This window comes from Delphinapterus leucas, chromosome 13 (assembly GCF_059928025.1).
Source record: "Delphinapterus leucas isolate spDelLeu-1000000601 "Yukka" chromosome 13, BTC_Dleu_Yukka2, whole genome shotgun sequence".
In the NCBI taxonomy this organism is placed as follows: Eukaryota; Metazoa; Chordata; class Mammalia; order Artiodactyla; family Monodontidae; genus Delphinapterus; species Delphinapterus leucas.
In genome coordinates, this window is record NC_143141.1 from 8,290,514 (window position 1) to 8,310,036 (window position 19,523).

General features: G+C 36.3%; 1 protein-coding gene across 6 annotated transcripts in view; it reads left to right on the forward strand.

Moving 5' to 3' along the window:
* TSGA10 (testis specific 10) overlaps window positions 1-19,523 on the forward strand; it is a 104,414-nt gene that overhangs the window by 20,321 nt on the left and 64,570 nt on the right. For 4 of the 6 annotated variants that reach the window (XM_022598999.3, XM_022598995.3, XM_089922663.1 and 1 more), the window contains exons 3-9: window positions 1,741-1,956; window positions 9,156-9,221; window positions 10,246-10,413; window positions 10,989-11,144; window positions 17,324-17,494; window positions 17,578-17,655; window positions 18,828-18,979. In XM_022598999.3, the coding sequence (XP_022454707.1) occupies window positions 10,363-10,413; window positions 10,989-11,144; window positions 17,324-17,494; window positions 17,578-17,655; window positions 18,828-18,979 (608 nt within the window). In that variant the 5' untranslated portion in view covers window positions 1,741-1,956; window positions 9,156-9,221; window positions 10,246-10,362. Of the gene's footprint in view, window positions 1-1,740; window positions 1,957-9,155; window positions 9,222-10,245; window positions 10,414-10,988; window positions 11,145-17,323; window positions 17,495-17,577; window positions 17,656-18,827; window positions 18,980-19,523 lie in introns of those variants that run through there. The other 2 variants (XM_022599001.3, XM_022599004.3) reach the window with 2 other exon arrangements.

Consider the following 19,523-nt stretch of genomic DNA (forward strand, 5'->3'; position numbering starts at 1 on the left):
GCATGTGGGATCCTCCCGGACCGGGGCACGAACCCGTGTCCCCTGCATCGGCAGGCGGATTCTCAACCACTGCGCCACCAGGGAAGCCCCCTGAGGATTCTTATAGAGAGGGTTCTGTGATATAGTATATAACATTTTCAATAAATTCCCTAACAGAGGTTTTAAAATGAGTTTAGCAAGTTTCTTACAGCATGTCTAGAGCTTAGGTGTATATTGGAGATGGTGGAGAGGGCTTGGACAGGGCAGTAGGCCTGGGACCACAAATGGTATTTGTTCATCTTATTCTCAGTGTAATGAAGCACCATAAGGCTACAGGAATTACTTCAAATTTGCATTTTCAAAGAATTTTTAGCTGTAGTTGGGAGAATGCCAAAAAAGAAGAGAGTAAGAGGTATTGCTGAAATTCAGCCTGGTTGTGATAAAAGGCTCAACTACAGAAATAAGTGCATTTACAGTTTGCCTTTTTGCTTTTTAAATTCTTCAAGTTTTTTTTGTCTCCTGGTTTTGACAATTTAAACTCTTTTCCTGTAAATCTCACAAGTTAGTGTGCCTTACAAAATACCAAAGTGAGAATTGGATTAAAATAATGGCCTTTATTGTGCTTCTTGAGTATAATAAATGTCATTGTGGTATAGTTATATATAATTCATGACCTTTAGGATATTTCCTTATATAGTGACAAATAATAAAGTTTATATTTTTAAAGAAAACTTTGTTGATTTTGATGGTTTGGAAAGAGCTCTCTCTAGTTATTTGAAAAGGGCAAGGTTACAGCAAAAATAATGTTAGAACTAAGAATAATGTTACATAAGAGATTTAGCAATTTTAGATGCTCTTTAAAGACCAAGACTGTTTTTTTCTTCTGTCTTTTCACATCTTGCACACACAGTGCCTTGAATATAGTAGGTGCTCAATAAATATTTGTTAAATATACAGTGAGAGACAAATCCTGTGGAAAAGGACTTTGTGCCACCCCTTTATCTCAGATATTTCTCTTACGGCACTTAACATGCTGTATATGTATTTCCACAAGTAATACATTCTCTGAGGCAGATAGCTAACCTATCTTTGTATCTGTTGAATTTAACATAGTTCTTGACATATTATCATTATTCAATGGGTATAACATATCTTTTTTCCTTTAAAGGCATTTGGATACCTTTGTGATAGAAAAGGCCCTTTTCTTCATCCATTGATGGTTTGATAGTGGGCTGGGAAAGAAAGCTGTGGTCCTCCACATAAGTCAGCAAATACTTGATTGATTTGGTATTTAGCTTAGTCAAGTAAGCTACTGATATGTTCAAAAGGACTTTTCTAAAGAGTTAACATATTTTGATGACAGTAGTTAGAAACTTAATTCTAAAGAATGCCTAATTGATGATATTAATTATTAAAATTAAATAATTTCAAGACTGGTTTCTTTTCTGCAGATATAAATATTTGGCAATTTTTCTAATAGTTTTGTTAAATATCAACACTAAGTGGTTTTTTTTGTTATTAAGCTGTAAATTGTTTTGAGAATTATAGCTGTAAACCTTTAAATTTTCACTTAGTATATTTTTTTCAGATAGGTAATACAGTCACATGGTACAAAATTCAGAAAGTAAAAAAAGATATATAGTTAAGTCTCCTTGCCAGGGAAGCAAACCTCCCTTCCTGAATCCAGTCACCTAGTTGTTCTCCTCAGAGGGAAGCTAAGGAAATAGTTTAATTTGATTATTTTCTTTCTACTTATAACAGATTGAAGATCTCAAACAGACAAATCATGGCTTGGAAGAATGTGTTAGGAAACTCTTGGATGGTAAGGAGGTGGTAAGCAGTCAAGTAGAGGATTTAACCAGCCACAATGAGCATCTTTGTCAAGAATTGATTAAAATTGACCAACTAGCAGAGCAACTAGAAAAAGAGAAAAAGTTTGTGGTGGATACTGCCAACAAGGAACTTGAAGAAGCAAAGGTATTAGATTGATCACTGATCAAGTTTTTTTTTTAACTGAGGTATAATTGACATATAACATTATATTAGTTTCAGGTATACAACATAATGATTCAATATTTGTATGTATTGTGAAATGATCACCACAAGTCTAGGTAACATCCAACTACTGATCAGGATTTTAATTCTACTTTAAACATCATATAGTTATTAATGCAGTGGAAAAAGTGGCATTCTCATTTACATCATTTGAAAGTTTTTTAGATTTGACATTGTAATTAAATGTCTATTCTAAGGATTAAATTGTTTTGTGTCTCACATTTTATTTCTTTTAAAAATTTTTACTCAAAAATTTTCCTAAGTAATATGTAGTCATAGTAAAAACTCAAAGCAATGGGAATGTTCTGTATATAGAACATTTCTCTTTCTCCCTAATCCTTTTTTCCTCTGCAGAGGTATCTACCAACAAGTATATATATATATATATATATATATATATATTTCCATTCTTCTTTTCTGTTTTCACACATACACAATTTATTTCACACTTTAAAAGTGGGTTTTTTTTAACCAAAGCTTTTAAATTTCTATGTAGTCAAATTTGTCAATCTTTACTGAATTCTGAGTTTTGATCTTTTATTTTTCTGAGGTCCCACCCCCTTTTAAAACATTTGAATGAGACTTCCCTGGTGGCGCAGTGGTTAAAAATCCACCTGCCAATGCAGGGGACACAGGTTTGATCCCTGGTCCGGGAAGATCCCATATGCTGCAGAGCAACTAAGCCTGTGCGCCACAACTACTGAGCCTGCGCTCTAGAGCCCAGGAGCCACACTACTGAGCCCGTGTGCCACAACTACTGAAGCCCTCGGGCCTAGAGCCTGTGCTCCGCAACAAGAGAAGCCACTGCACTGAGAAACCTGCACACCGCAATGAAGAGTAGCCCCTGCTCACCGCAACTAGAGAAAGCCCACACGCGCAGCAACAAAGACCCAATGCAGCAAAAATAAATAAAATAAATAAAAATTTAAAAATATATATTTGAATAGACTTTATTATTTTAGAGCAGTTTTAGGTTCATAACAACGTGAAGCAGAAGGTAACAGAGATTTCCCATATACTCCCTGCCCCCACACATGCCTAGTCTCCCCCATTATCCGCAATCCCCCACCAAAGTGGCACATTTGTTACATTTTATGATAAAGAATTGACATATTGGGGCTTCCCTGGTGGCACAGTGGTTAAGAATCCGCCTGCCAATGCAGGGGACATGGGTTCGAGCCCTGGTCTGGGAAGATCCCACATGCTGTGGAGCAACTAAGCCCATGCATCACAACTACTGAGCCTCTACTCTAGAGCCTGCAAGCCACAACTACTGAGCCCATGTGCCACAACTACTGAAGCCTGTGTGCCTAGAGGCCATGCTCCACAACAAGAGAAGCCACTGCAATGAGAAGCCCGCACACAGCAACGAAGACCCAACGCAGCCAAAAATAAATAAATAGATAAATTTATTTAAAAAAAGAATTGACATATCATGATCACCCAGAGTCCATAGTTTACATTAGGGTTCACTCTTGGTGTTGTACATGCTATGGATTTGAACAAATGTAAAATGACATGTATCTACCATTATAGTATCAAACAGTAATTTCACTGCCCTAAAAACCCTCTATCTCCACCTAAGGTTTTTTTTTTTTTTTTTTTTTGGAGGGGGGTACGCGGGCCTCTCACTGTTGTGGCCTCTCCCGTTGCGGAACACAGGCTCCAGACGTGCAGGCTCAGCGACCGTGGCTCACGGGCCCAGCCGCTCCGCAGCATGTGGGATCTTCCTGGACCAGGGCACGAACCTGTGTCCCCTGCATCGGCAGGCGGACTCTCAACCACTGCGCCACCAGGGAAGCCCTCTCCACCTAGTTTTGAACCTTGTTTAGGAAGGCCTTCTCACCTCAAGAGCTACAAGAATATTTTCTACAGTTTTCTTTAAAGAATTCTTAATATGTATATTTAAAGTTTTAATCCTTCTGGAATTTCTTTTTGTTCTAGTATGAGGTATGGTTGAATAGTCCTTTCTTCAGTCACTGATTTAAAGTGCCATTTTAACAGCTACTGAATTCTTATATGTGCATGGATATGTTTCTGGACGATTTGGTTTCATTGATTCATTTGCCATCTTCTATGCCACTACCATATTATTTTAATAACTATAGCTTTATGATATTTTGATAAACATTTTATTTCTTGATTAAATTTTAGTACCCTACCATGACCTTTAGAAACTAGGAATTTAAACACTACTATAAAATGAAGACAGTTTGATTTCTCATTGTTGTCTAATGGCTTACAGGCAAGACACATGGTATATCTGAAAGCCAGAAAACAACCTGTTGAATTTTTAAGTGATAATGTGCTTATTCATCTTGATTTTATTAATCACCAAATTAGTAAATTGTGTCTGTAAGATGGTAGTTTCCCAAAGCTAATTGTTATTACATGTTATTTCATACACATCCTTTTAATATACTCTTGGTAGCATATATAATAAAGCATATATTATTATATAATATAATAAAAAATAATTATATTATTATTTATTATAATAACATAATAAAGCATATTATATGGTACTCTTGGTAGCATATGATAAAGCACTTAAATAAATGATCAGGCTATAAACATAAGTGTTATTGAAGACATTATTTGTTACAGTAATTTGAAATCTAAGAGCCTAGTTAATGAACACTAGGATGGTATTTGTTTACATACAGTAGCCTCACTTATTTAGAGTGTGTACAGGATAAGTCTGTATTAGTGAAAAGTCTGAATAATGGAATATTTAAATACATGAAGTTTATTACTTTAATATAAGGACACAATCTTCTTGAACAATGTTGCCGGGAGGAGGTCCTTAGGAGAACTATTTGAGAGAGTAGATAAGAATGATTTGTTTTTAACTTGCAAATTATTTATCTTGTAATAGTTGCTACCAAAGTATTTGAAGGATATTTAAAAGTAACGTAACTATTTTAAACATTCTCAACAAACTTTTTTGTTTGTATTGTTTCTTTTTTAATAATAGTTATCATTCATTCACAGTTTAATGGTAAATTGAGTTCAGTCTTAATTATAAAAATTGTCAAAAAACACTGGATTGATGTTTTATTATGTCTTTCTTGTTTTCTTCTTCAAATTTAAAATTAACAGCACTCCTTCCCAGACTGTGGGAAGCCTAGTTGGCCAAATTCCCATAAAGAGAATGCCTGGTTTAGAAGTCATCAATTTTAAAGGGTTGTTAGGGTCTGTGTTCTAGAGAGACAGTGAGTACTCTTTGAGGGTGAATCCTCTGCTATCAAAAGGAAGAATTTCAGGAATGCAGAACATCTAAAATAAAAGAGTTAGGATTTACCTAAAACTGAAAATATTAAATTCATAGACGGAAATTCTGCCTAGCTCAGAAAAGAGTGTTTCTAGGAAATAGATATCCATATATATATGATGTGGAATGTTTGGTGTATTCGAGAATTGGAAAGCTATTTGTAGAAGAGGTGGACTGTAGTCTTAGGGTAGAGATAACATTGCTGATGCAGGGAAAACATTGGAAAGTTAATAAAGAGAGGACAAAATGGAAATAGGTCCTTTGTGTTGGTAAAATGCCCTGAAATGAAAACACCAACCTCAGTAAGGGGATGTTCCAGGTAGAATGGGGATTAGAAAGATGCATGAAAGGTGCTGGGAATGTGAATACCAATGTGTGTTGTTATCATCATGAAGTCATTGGGTGTACAGTTTAGGCGTCTAGTCACTGGGGAGAGATTCCTTGTCTGATTTGTGAGATGAGACTTGAAACAAGAGAATTTCTAATTTGAGAGCTGAGAATGTTTGGGTCCCTGTACTATTTGAGATTATTCTTTAGATATGTGGAGGTAGAGTCTGAGGCTAAAACTGCTGTTTGTCTAGAATTGAGATAGTATTAAATTTATTTACTCAGAAGAGTTTACTTTTAGTCATATTTTTAAAGTCCACTGAGTAACTTCTTCCATCATTCATTCCATGAACATGTTTTGAGGATTTGCTATTGTATTATCTATCACTATGTAACAAGTTACCCCTAAATCTTAATGACTTCAAACAACAAACATTTATATCTCACAGTTTTAAGTGCAGCTTAACTAAGTAGTTCTAGTTCATGGTTTCTCAGGAAATTGTAATCGAGGTGATGGCCAGGCTGCAGTCATGGCTTGATTGGTACTGGAGGATTTGCCGTTAAGATGACTTATTCAGATGGCTCTTGGCTTTTGACAGGAAGCTTAGTTCCTTGACATGTGAACCTCTCCCTAGGTTGTTTGATATACCCTTTTTTTAAAAATATAAGTTTATTTATTTATTTATTTACTTTTGTTTGCATTGGGTCTTCGTTGCTGCGCGTGGGCTTTCTCTAGTTGCGGTGAGCGGGGGCTACTCTTCATTGCAGTGCGTGGACTTCTCATTGAGGTGGTTTCTCTTGTGGAGCACGGGCTCTAGGCACGCGGGCTTCAGTAGTTGTGGCACGCGGGCTCAGTAGTTGTGGTTCTCAGGCTCTAGAGTGCAGGCTCAGTAGTTGTAGCTCGTGGGCTCTAGAGTGCAGGCTCAGTAGTTGTAGTGCACAGGCTTCAGTAGTTGTGGCACGCGGGCTCAGTAGTTGTGGCTTGCAGGCTGTAGAACGCAGGCTCAGTAGTTGTGGTGCATGGGCTTAGTTGCTCTGCGGCATGTGGGATCTTCCCAGACCAGGGCTCAAACCCGTGTCCCCTGCATTGGCAGGCGGATTCTTAACCACTGCGCCACCAGGGAAGTCTCTTGATATATTCTTTATGGCATCTGGCTTCCCATTGGAGCCAGTGATCCAAAAGAGACAACAAGGAAGAATTTCCAGTGCCTGTTATGATCCAGTCTCAAGAGTTACATACCGTCACTTCCACCATATCCTGTTCTTTAGAAGTGAGTCACTAAGTATAGACCACACTTAAGGGGCAGAGAAATTAAGCTCCATCTTTTGAAGGAAAGAGTATCAGAATTTTGGGACATATTTTAAAGCTCCCACAACCGTAAGCCTTCTTTGATCTTTTCTTCTTGAGTTGTTATCATTCATGACTTAATGCAGTGTTTCCCAGATTACTGAACACAAGTTTGTGAAATATGAAGAAACAGAGTTGCAATTTTACCATTACTATTTCTTCATACAGTTTATATTTTTAATTAACATGCGGCCATTATTGGACTGGATCTCTGGTAGCTCTTGTCATTACTATTACTTTGTATGTGATTCGGTCAAAAATGCTTCAGAACCTACTATGAGGAAGACAAGGCGTAAAGCCTGTATCAGTTTCTGACCTACACCCCCAACCACACATGCTTATTCCCTCTCTCTCTCCCTGATTCATTTTTCTCTAGCACTTTCCTACTACTTTCCTCCTCCTTCCCTCTGCTGCAGCCACACTGACCTCCTTACTATTCCTTGGAATTTAGCAGACAATCTTTTGCCTTTTGCTATAGCTGAATGTTCTGCCTGGAATATTCTCCCGAATTTTTACATGGTTGACTCCCGCAGTGAGGACTTCCCTGATCACCCCCTTTAAAATTCCAGCCTATTCCTTCATAAACACTCCCAATATTCTTAAGGATATTGCTCTTTTTTTCAAATATAGTATGTAATTTATTCGTTGGGTTTATTTTTTGTTGTCTATCCAGCTGGAATGTAAGCTGTCCAAAGGCAAGGATCTTTGTCTATTTTATTCCCTTTTTAAAAATCTTAAGTATAGAACAGATGTGAGTACTCATTATATATTTTTGAATGACACAATGACTATCTGATATATACTTTACCTATTATCTTTTATTTTTCTCTTTTCAACGAGAATGTAAGTTCCATGAGGGTAGAGGTTTCTGTCTGTTTTATTCACTGCTATAGCCAGCAAATAACACAATGTCAGACACATAGTAGACCCTCATTAAACAGTTGTCAAATAAATGAAAGCACTGGGCTGGCATCTTTTCATTTGAGCCAGTTATAAGTTTGTTTTTCAGAGTGGAATAAGCATTAATGTTTTTATCTTTATAAAAGTAATACATATTTTTTTAATAGAAGAGTATAATGAAGAAAATAATATGTACTGTTAATCACACCTTGCTATACCTAGACATAATCTATCTTGCACAATTTACTTATTGGTTATGTTCCATCTGTATCTAGGATATGTGTGTATAAATTTATTTTTTACAAGAATGTGTCATACTAGATAAAATTTTTGGCAGTGTGAGTTTTTATACTTAATATATATGGACATCTTTGCACATAATTCAGTATAGATCCATTTTTTTAGTGTCTACATAGTAGTACACAGTAAAGCATTGAAAAATTATCAAAATTATCCAAAACTATATATAACCTTATCCAAACTGTATGTAAGTTATATTCTATACCATAACACCCCTTAGTATATCATAAACTAAAATATAACTGCCAGAGAAATCTTAGAACTTTGGTCTCAAGAACAAATGGGAAGGGATAATTGCAGAAAATTCAAATTTAAAATATAACAGGAGACATTTGTGATTAGAATAACAAGGGGGAGGTTTATGGATTGAGAAATCCATTAAGCTAATATGCCAACTTTTAACAAAGAGATTTACAGCTTTACATAAAAACATAGTCACTATCCTCCAGGAACGTACAATCTAGTCATAGACTAGATATATGATTGCAGGTGGCTGGCTATACTGTAAGACTTTTAAGACAATGTTATAAAACTGATAAAATAAGTATTTTGTGGGTTGGATTGAACTAAACTATTAAAAGAATTCAGAGGAAAGAGCAATCACTTCTGACTATGGTGACTTGGGAAAACTTATTCTAGTCATTCTTTTGACTCTTCCGCATTATCATCTTCAAAATTATAATTAGTATTAACAGTTTGTTCCAGTTTATGAGGAGCAATTTGACAAAATAAAATCAATTAGTATTTTATACAAAACATTAGACAATTTAAAGGAACTGCTTCATTTCATTCTAGGTTCTTTTACCATCAAAAGTAGGTAAACATAAGAGTGGATTATCTTTTCTTTCATAAAGTATTCACTGTCTGCATGTTTTTATTTTTAAGCAGCTCCTGTTTTTGATGCTCTCTTTCCAATGAAATCAGTTTAAACATTTTACACCAAATAACAATTTTTTCTGGCTTGTTTTTCAGATTGAACTCATTTGCCAGCAAAATAATATAATAGTATTGGAAGATACAATAAAAAGACTCAGATCTGTAAGTACATTTTTCATAAATATATATTAAGGAATCATTTTTATTCTGTTAGTAGGACAGCAAAAATTGTACATATGTTTTGGCTCTCATGCATTTTGTGAACAGTAAAAAATGTTTGTTTTCTAAAATCAGCACTCTCTGGTTGATGCCCAGGGGTACTCCCATCCGTAAGAGTGATGCTATTCTTGCTCTATTTCATCATTACTCCTTTCTTTCCTAGAGCTGGAGAGAACTTTTGGTTGGTTTTATTAATGCTCTTAGCTGTTACTTGATTAAAATGACGGCTGTGAGTAATTTAATTCTCAAAATGTAAGATGTATTTGTGTACACATTTATTCCTCTTAATAATATTTTAAAGTCAAATGTTGTTACTTAGTTCTGAGTAATATGTTCTCTTTAACAATGTGAAATGAAAATTGCTCTGATTAGACATTTTAGTGTTATCATTTAAAATACTTGAAACATCCTCTCTAAAATATCTGTACTTTTTTCCCAATAAAGTATTGGTAAAATAAATGTTGTAAAACAAATGTTTCTAAATATATTAAAGTGAATGGAAATGCACTTGAAAGTATATACAAGTATAGAATATCCAGCATTCATTTAATTTATTCATTCATTGAACGATTATTGAGCAAAACTTGAATGCTATGAACAGGTGCTTTAATAGTAGCATACAAGTTTCTCTAAGCAAATTAATTCCATTTTTAGGATTTGTTACTAGATCTGATATAAGAAACAATTCTGGCCTCTCTGAAATTTCTTTACTATTTTTTCTTCAAAGTTATTGAGTAAATGTAGGGACATTTTCAGTGAAATAGAAATACACTACATTCAGAAATGCTGGAAAAGAAAGGTATCTAACTGCTTTTTAAAAAGTATTGATGAATTATTATTTTTTTAATTATTTTCAAAATACCAAATTTATTATTTTTAAGGATCCTGTTTGCTTTCAGCTTTCATTTAGAAAATGATGCTATAGTTTAGCTTGAAATAATGGCCTAATTTTTTCCTCCTTGGCAAGATAATTTTAGAGACTGAAAAAGCACAAAATAAATCTCCTTCCAGACTTGATTCCTTTGTCAAAACTTTAGAAGCAGACAGAGAATACTACAAGAGAGAAGCTCAAAATTTGAGAAAGATGATCAGAAGTAGATCTAAAAGCCCAAGACGCCCATCTCCATCTTCCCGGGTAGGTTTTGGAAACTTATAAATACTTTAGAGTTTGTTGCTCAGTGACTTTTATTCTTTGATTTATCTAATCTGGAAATAATTCCTTTTAATTTGGCATGAATTGGTATACCAACGAGGATGGGAGACAGAGCTCTCTTTGATAGCACAGTGGATTGTTGAAATTGGCCTTTATCCACAGCATTAGTCGTGGTTGGGGGTAATCATACAAATGTGGAGCAATTTGGGATGAAGTTGTTTAAAAGAGAGGCGATTTTTAAACTTTTTTCATCATTCCATTATATCGTCATGTTTGCTTAACTAGAGATCGTGTGCTGCCATCAGTAGCACCTTTCTATCAGTAACACATGTCAAAGAATAATTTCAGATTTCTTTTTTAAAAAATTTTATTGAAGTATAGTTGATTTACAATGTTCTGTTTAATTTCTGCTGTATAGCAAAGTGACTCAGTTATACATATGTATTCTTTTTCATATTCTTTTCCATTTTGGTTTATCACAGGATACTGAATATAGTTCCCTGTGCTCTACAGAAGGACCTTGTTGTTTATTCAGATTTCTTATGTAATAATTGTAGGGTACAAAGTGTGATGTAGAGCTTTTGAAGACAACAAGAGACCGTGAAGAGCTCAAATGCATGCTGGAAAAATATGAGCGTCATTTGGCAGAAATTCAGGGTAATGTCAAGGTTCTCACATCTGAGAGAGACAAGACCTTTTTTCTGTATGAGCAGGTAAACTTATTTATAAGTAAACAAAATACATAAATACTAACAATTCTACAGATAGGTAATTCTTTAAGTTCTATGAGAATGCTTAAATCTGTCAATCAAATTAATCTAACATTTGGGAATTACCTTTGTTCTTATGATATTCTTAATGAAATGTAATGTATTTGTGTATGTGTACACACACACACACACACACACACACACACACACACACACGTTATCCCCGTATCCGAAAAAGCTCATATGCATGCATTGGAATAGTCTGATTTTTGGAATAAGAAATGGGGAAAGTGTTAAATGATAGGGTGTGGTGAGTTCAAGGTAAAAAATTTGGACTTGGGGGTTAAAAAATACAAACACATCACTTTGATGTACTGTCAATCACTTTAGGAATTGCCATATAATTTAATATAGAGAGTAAAATCAGTTTGTAATTTATCTCTATTTTTAGCTTAAGATTATATAACCCTTATTAATCAAATGGCTTCTTGACTCAACAAATAAACCCCATACATCACCAATATAATTTATTTTTAAAATGTCAAATTTTATTAAGAATTACAGCTACTAAGTGCAGGGTTCTGGACTTGCTACTCTAAGAGATAGAAAAAATAAACCAGACACTGTTTTATATGTTTGCAATCTAGTTGGGGAGATAAAATATATTATCTTGTATTTACTTTTTGTTACTTTAGCATAAGTAGTCTAGAAGATACTGTAAGAAATAAAAGAGGTGAGTACTTTTAGTTATGGTTATCAAGATCTTTGCTAGACGATGTGGAGTTTGAGCCCTTAAGGATGAATGGGGTTTCTTTTATCTTGAAAGGGGTAAGAAAGAACATTCCAGACTAAAGGAATGGTATGAAGCAAAGGATAAAGGTGGGAAAGTCAGTACATAAATGGATCAGTTTATGACTAGAATAAAAGTATATGTCAGTGGAGTAAGGGCTTGAGAGGTAGACTAGACTAGAGCAGGAGTCTGAAAACATTTTCTGTAAAGGCCCAGATAAGAAATAGCTTGGGCTTTGCAGGCCATGTGACTTCTGACACAGCTATTCAACTCTATTGTTGTAGTGTGAAAGCAGCTATAGATAATATACAAATGAATGAGTTTGGCTGTATTCCAGTATAATTTATTTATGAACACTGAAATTTGAGTTTCATATTCTTTTTACCTGTTGTGAAATATTCACCTTGTTTTGATTTTTTTTTAACCATTTAAAAATATAAAAAACATTTTCAGTTTACAGAGTTACAAAAATAGGCAGGCTGGATTTGGCCTGTGAACTATATATAGTTTGCCAATTTCTAGACTACATGGTAGGAGCTGTTCAGAGGGCCCTATAGGAGGTTTATACTTTGCTTTCTTATAAGCAATGGACAGTCTGTTTTTTTTTTAAAGTGGAAGAAATATGATGAAATCTACATTTTTACAATTTTAATCTGGTAACAGTTCTTTATTATCTCTTATGTAATCTTTCTATGTTATCATCTTATATAACAATTTCTCCTTCAGGAGATTTGGAGGAGGGGGAAACCATGGACTCTTTTTTTTTTTAATTAATTAATTTATTTGTTTATAGTTTTGGCTGCATTGGGTCTTTGTTGCTGAGCGCGGGCTTTCTCTAGTTGCGGTGAGCGGGAGCTACTCTTCATTGCAGTGTGTGGGCTTCTCATTGCTGTGGCTTCTCTTGTTGCTGAGCACGGGCTCTAGGCGCGTGGGCTTCAGTACGTGTGGCATGCAGGCTCAGTAGTTGTGGTCCACGGGATTAGTTGCTCTGTGGCATGTGGGATCTTCCCAGACCAGGGCTCAAACCCGTGTCGCCTGCATTGGCAGGTGGATTCTTAACCACTGCACCACCAGGGAAGTCCCCATGGACTCTTCTTTTTTTTTTTTTAAACATCTTTATTGGGGTATAATTGCTTTACAATGGTGTGTTAGTTTCTGCTTTATAACAAAGTGAATCAGTTATACATATACATATGTTCCCATATGTCTTCCCTCTTGCGTCTTCCTCCCTATCCCACCCCTCCAGGCTGTCACAAAGCACCGAGCCAATATCCCTGTGCCATGCGGCTGCTTCCCACTAGCTATCTACCTCACGTTTGTTAGTGTATATATGTCCATGACTCTCTCTCGCCCTGTCACAGCTCACCCTTCCCCCTCCCCATATCCTCAAGTCCGTTCTCCAGTAGGTCTGCGTCTTTATTCCTGTCTCACCCCTAGGTTCTTCATGACATTTTTTTTTCTTAAATTCCATATATATGTGTTAGCATACGGTATTTGTCTTTTTCTTTCTGACTTACTTCACTCTGTATGACAGACTCTAGGATAAAGAAGATGTGGCACATATATACAATGGAATATTACTCAGCCATAAAAAAAGAAACGAAATTGAGCTATTTGTAATGAGGTGGATAGACCTAGAGTCTGTCATGGACTCTTTAGAAGGCTGTTAACAGTAGTCCATGCATGAAGCATTAAGGGACTAATCTAGGGTGCGATCAGTGGAAATAAAGATAGGGACAGATGCAAAAGACACTGAAAAGGAAGACTTAACAAGATTTGATTTCAGCACAAAGGAGGGACAAATGGAGATCACTGAAGTTCTGTTTTGAATGACTGAAGAATTGTGGTAATAGAAAAAGAAACAGGAAAGTCATCAGTGGTTTGAGAGAAAAGATGTGTTTGGTTTGAGGGAGATAGAGTAAGATGATGGTGGTACATCAGGTAGTAACTGCCATCAGGCAGTAAGAAATGTGGGACTGGAGTGGGGAGAGAGGCAAAAGCTGAGTATGTAGATTGAGAAGTCGTCTGTTTTGAGCCTTCAGAATGGATGAAGTTTCTGAATGAGAAAGCTATAAATAGAGTAACAGAGAAGTCAAGATGGAATCTTGGGAAGTTTTATTCAATTGGTAGAGGAACCTTTGAAAGAGATAAAGAAGACAGGAAACTAAGGCAGAACAGTGTTACACGCCCAAGGAAGGAAGGAATCTCAAGGAGAGTGCTGAAGGCAATGGCAAGTGTTGCCGAAATATCAAGAACAGGAACTGAGAAGAGGCCATTAGATTTGGTGAGCTCATTAGGTGAAATTCTGCAGAGTGGTGGGTGTGGGAGCCAGGTTAGCCTGGGGAGAGAGAGTGGGAGGTAAGGAACAGGCAAGATGTACAATCCATGGCACTAAAAAAAAAAAGCCTGTCAAAGGAAAAAGAGACATTTGATGGTAAATGGGGCAGCAGGATTTAGTGACAGTTTTTCAAGATATGGGAGTTGTGTGCATGGTTGAAGAAGTAGAGAAAGAGCCAGTGGAGAGGATGATATTCAAAAAAAAGTAGGATGTGAAACAAAAGTAGGATTCAAAAAGTAGGATATGAAATCATCTGTAGATATAGAATAGATTTGGAACCCGAGGATGGTTGTTGAACAAGTGTGTAAAGAGTTTGTTGGGTTGTCAGTAAGGATTGATGGGCCCTTCTGTCAGGGTAAAAGTAGCCAGGACATGGAAATGGCATATACATTTTGGAGAGAAAGACTGGAACGCTATGATATTTTTTAAACCAGTATTCTACCTGAGTTGTGCTGAATTCAAATTTATCACAAAATGGATGGAGTAAACCCACAGCCAACATCATTCTCAATGGTGAAAAACTGAAAGCATTTCCTCTAAGATCAGGAACGAGACAAGGTTGCCCACCCTCGCCACTGTCTTTCAACATGGTTTTGGAAGTTTCAGCCACGGCAATCAGAGAAGAAAAAGAAATAAAAGGAATCCAAATCAGAAAAGCAGAGATAAAACTGTCACTGTTTGCAGATGACGTGATACTGTACGTAGAGAATCCTAAAGATGCTACCAGAAAACTACTAGAGCTAATCAATGAATTTGGTAAAGTAGCACGATACAAAGTTAATGCACAGAAATCTCTTGCATTCCTATACACTAATGATGAAAAATCTGAAAGAGAAGTTAAGGAAACACTCCCATTTACCATTGCAACAAAAAGATAAAACACCTAGGAATAAACCTACCTACGGAGACAAAAGACCTGTATGCAGAAAACTGTAAGACACTGGTGAAAGAAATTAAAGATGATACAAATAGATGGAGAGATATACTATGTTCTTGGATTGGAAGAATCAGCACTGTGAAAATGACTATACTACCCAAAGCAATCTACAGATTCAATGCAACCCCTATTAAACTACCAGTGGCATTTTTCACAGAACTAGAACAAAAAATTTCACAATTTGTATGGAAACACAAAAGACAACAGCTAAAGCAATCTTGAGAAAGAAAAATGGAGCTGGAGGAATCAGGCTTCTGGACTTCAGACTATACTACAAAGCTAAAGTAATCAAGACAGTATGGTACTGGCACAAAAACAGAAATATAGATCAATGGAACAGGATAGAAAGCCCAGAGATAAACCCATGCACATATGGTCACCTTATCTTTGATAAAGGAGACAAGACTATACAGCGGAGAAAAGACAGCCTCTTCAGTAAGTGGTGCTGGGAAAACTGGACAGCTACATGTACAAGAATGAAATTAGAACAGTTCCTAAAACCATGCACAAAAATAAACTCAAAATGGATTAAAGGCCTAAATGTAAGGCCAGACATTATAAAACTCTTAGAGGAAAACATAAGCAGAACACTCTATGACGTAAATCACAGCAAGATCCTTTTTGACCCACATCCTAGAGAAATGGAAATAACATAAAAGTAAACAAATGGCACCTAATGAAGGTTTTGCACAGCAAAGGAAACCATAAGCAAGACGAAAAGACAACTCTCAGGATGGGAGAGAATATTTGCCAACGAAGCAACTGACAGAGGATTAATCTCCAAAATATACAAGCAGCTCATGCAGATCAATATCAAAAAAAAAACCAAAACAACCCAATCCAAAAATTGGCAAAAGACCTAAGTAGACATTTCTCCAAAGAAGATATCCAGATGGCCAACAAACACATGAAAGGATGCTCAACATCACTAATCATTAGAGAAATGCAAATCAAAACTACAATGAGGTATCACCTCACACCAGTCAGAATGGCCATCATCAAAAAATCTACAAACAATAAATGCTGGAGAGGGTGTGGAGGAAAGGGAACCCTCTTGCACTGTTGGTGGGAATGTAAATTGATACAGCCACTATGGAGAACAGTGTGGAGGTTCCTTAAAAATCTAAAAGTAGAACTGCCATATGACCCAGCAATCCCACTACTGAGAAAACCATAATTCAAAAAGAGACATGGTTCATTGCAACACTATTTATGATAGCCAGGACATGGAAGCAACCTAAGTGTCCACTGACAGGTGAATGGATAAAGAAGATGTGTCACATATACACAATGGAATGTTACTCAGCCATAGAAAGAAATGAAATTGCGTTATTTGTAGTGAGGTGGATGGACCTAGAGTTTGTCATACAGAGTGAAGTAAGTCAGAAAGAGAAAAAGAAATACCGTATGCTAACACATATATATGGAATCTTAAAAAAAAATTGTTCTGAAGAACCTTGGGACAGGACAGGAATAAAGATGCAGATGTAGAGAATGGACTTGAGGACATGGGGAGGCAGAAGGGTAAGCTGGGACAAAGTGAGAGTGGCATGGACATATATACACTAAAATGTAAAATAGATAGCTAGTGGGAAGCAGCTGCATAGCACAGGGAGATCAGTTCAGTGCTTTGTGACCACCTAGAAGGGTGGGATAGGGAGGGTGGGACGGAGACGCAAGAGGGAGGGGATATGGGGATATATGTATACATATAGCTGTTTCACTTTGTTATACAGCAGAAACTGACACAACGTTGTAAAGCAATTATCCTCCAAATAAAGATGTTAAAAAAAAAAGTCTAAAAAAAAAAATAGATGGAGTACCATATATATTTCTTAGTAAAACACTGTCTCTTTCATTGACTGCTTCCAAATTAATTTGTTTTTTAATTTTTGGCAAAGACATTGTAAACCAAGCTTCTATTTGTAGACATTCATTTACATATGGGGGAATCATTTGCATTTATATGTGTAAACTCATTAAAGAATTATACCATTATCCTGCCGCATGCATATTAATATAGGTTTGCATTTTAACTGGCTGGATATAAGATAGCTGTATTTATTTCTGTTCTAAAGCTTGTTAAATAAAAGTCTATCTGTGTATTTAAATAATAGGCACAGGAAGAAATTGCCCGACTTCGACGAGAAATGATGAAAAGCTGTAAATCTCCTAAATCAACAACAGCACATGCCATCCTCCGGCGAGTGGAGACTGAGAGAGATGTGGCCTTCACTGATTTACGAAGAATGACCACAGAACGAGATAGTCTAAGGGAAAGGCTGAAGGTTTGAAAGAATTTTATCTATACAAGCATTTGTGAGACACCATGCAGTGACATTGAAAGCGCTCTGTTTTGTTTTTTAAACAGATTGCCCAAGAGACAGCATTTAATGAGAAGGCTCACTTGGAACAAAGGATAGAGGAGCTGGAGTGTACAGTTCATAATGTAAAGAAAAATCACTTTTGCACTTTCGGCTATAAACTCTCAGCGGTTCCCCCCTTTCCCCCTTTTCTGTGTTCAGAGAAGTTGGTTTTTTGTTTTTTGTTTTTGTTTTTTTGTGGTACACGGGCCTCTCACTGTTGTGGCCTTTTCTGTTGCGGAGCAAGGCTCCGGACACGCAGGCTCAGCGGCCATGGCTCACAGGCCCAGCTGCTCCGTGGCATGTGGGATCTTCCCAGACCGGGGCACGAACCCATGTCCCCTGCATTGGCAGGCGGACTCTCAACCACTGCGCCACCAGGGAAGCCCCGAGAAGTTGGTTTTTTATGATAGTGTTTGTAATCCTAATATATTTATGGTAGTATGTATGGTGTAAATGGTCACTTTTTCATTATTTATTTCTTTCTAAAAAATGTGAGTGAAGTCTTTTTTTGTGTTAGGTTGCAAAGTGTGTTCTTTTAAATAAACCATTAGGGATGCATTCTAAGGGATTTTAGCAACTTTTTCATCTCCCTGTTTCATTAACAATAACATTGCCAGGGATAGAAAAACTGGCTTATTCTACCTAAAGAGTAGCTAGGGTAGAGAAAATTATAATGAAATGGCAATTAATGAAATGTATTTAAACTGAATTTAATTGTGAAGCATCACCTTTTTACTAATCAAGGATTTGAGATGCTATGAATATATATTTGAAATGTTTTTACTATATAAACAGAATTAAGGGAATTCAACTTTCTGTTAACCAAATTTAACTGATTATATTTCTGAATTCATCTGTTTTATGTTGTTATAATGAGTTTTAGAAAAAGCAGTAGACAGGAGAAAAACATTATTTTTCATAATCCCACTTTATATATGTAATTTGTTAATGCTGAGCAACAAATAAGAAATCCTTTTGCAAATAAGCTGTGTGTGCTATAGTCCAGCTGAACCAGACTGAAAATATAGATGCGTATACTGTGATAGGCTTTATGGAAAAGCTGTGCAGTGGCTTGTCTGAGTTCCTGCTCCACGGTCGCCTTGTCCGTACAGCCTCCTGCAACGTTTAAGTCTAATCTGATCATCTCATTGTGTGAATCTTATATACCGGTTTGTACAAAGAGAGGATGTCTCTTTAGGAAGATTACTGAAACATTTTTAGTGATGGCAGTAACTTTGTCATTCTGCTTGTATAGCTCGATGATGAACGTATGGAACAAATGTCAAATATGACTTTGATGAAGGAAACCATAACCACTGTGGAAAAAGAAATGAAATCACTAGCAAGAAAGGCAATGGATACCGAAAGTGAACTTGGCAGACAAAAAGTAGAGAATAATTCTTTGAGGTAAACTCAATTACCATTAAACAACTAATAGTTTAACTATAAATAATAGCTCTGCTTTTTGTAGTGTATTTTATAGTGATAATTAAGTTATTTGTTGACTTTATTTTCTGAGAGGATTATTATGAAGCAGTCATAGACACCTTAGCAGACATTAAATGATTTCCTGAAGGTCAGTCACAGACTGGAATGCCACACTTAACTAGTAATCTTAATCTTATATTTGCAGAAAGCCTCAATGTTTAGCTGAAATAGCTTTTACACAGCCCTTCTGTGTAAAGAGCATATTTGACTTTGGTATTTCACTGCTTAATTTATTTTTTATTTTATTTATTTATTTTTGGCTGCATTGGGTCTTTGTTGCTGAACGCAGGCTTTCTCTAGTTGCAGCGAGCGGTAGCTACTCTTCGTTGCGGTGCGTGGGCTTCTCATTGTGGTGGCTTCTCTTGTTGTGGAGCATGGGCTCTAGGGCATGCGGGCTTCAGTAGTTGTGGCGCGCGGACTCAGTAGTTGTGGGGCACAGGCTTAGTTGCTCTGCGGCATGTGG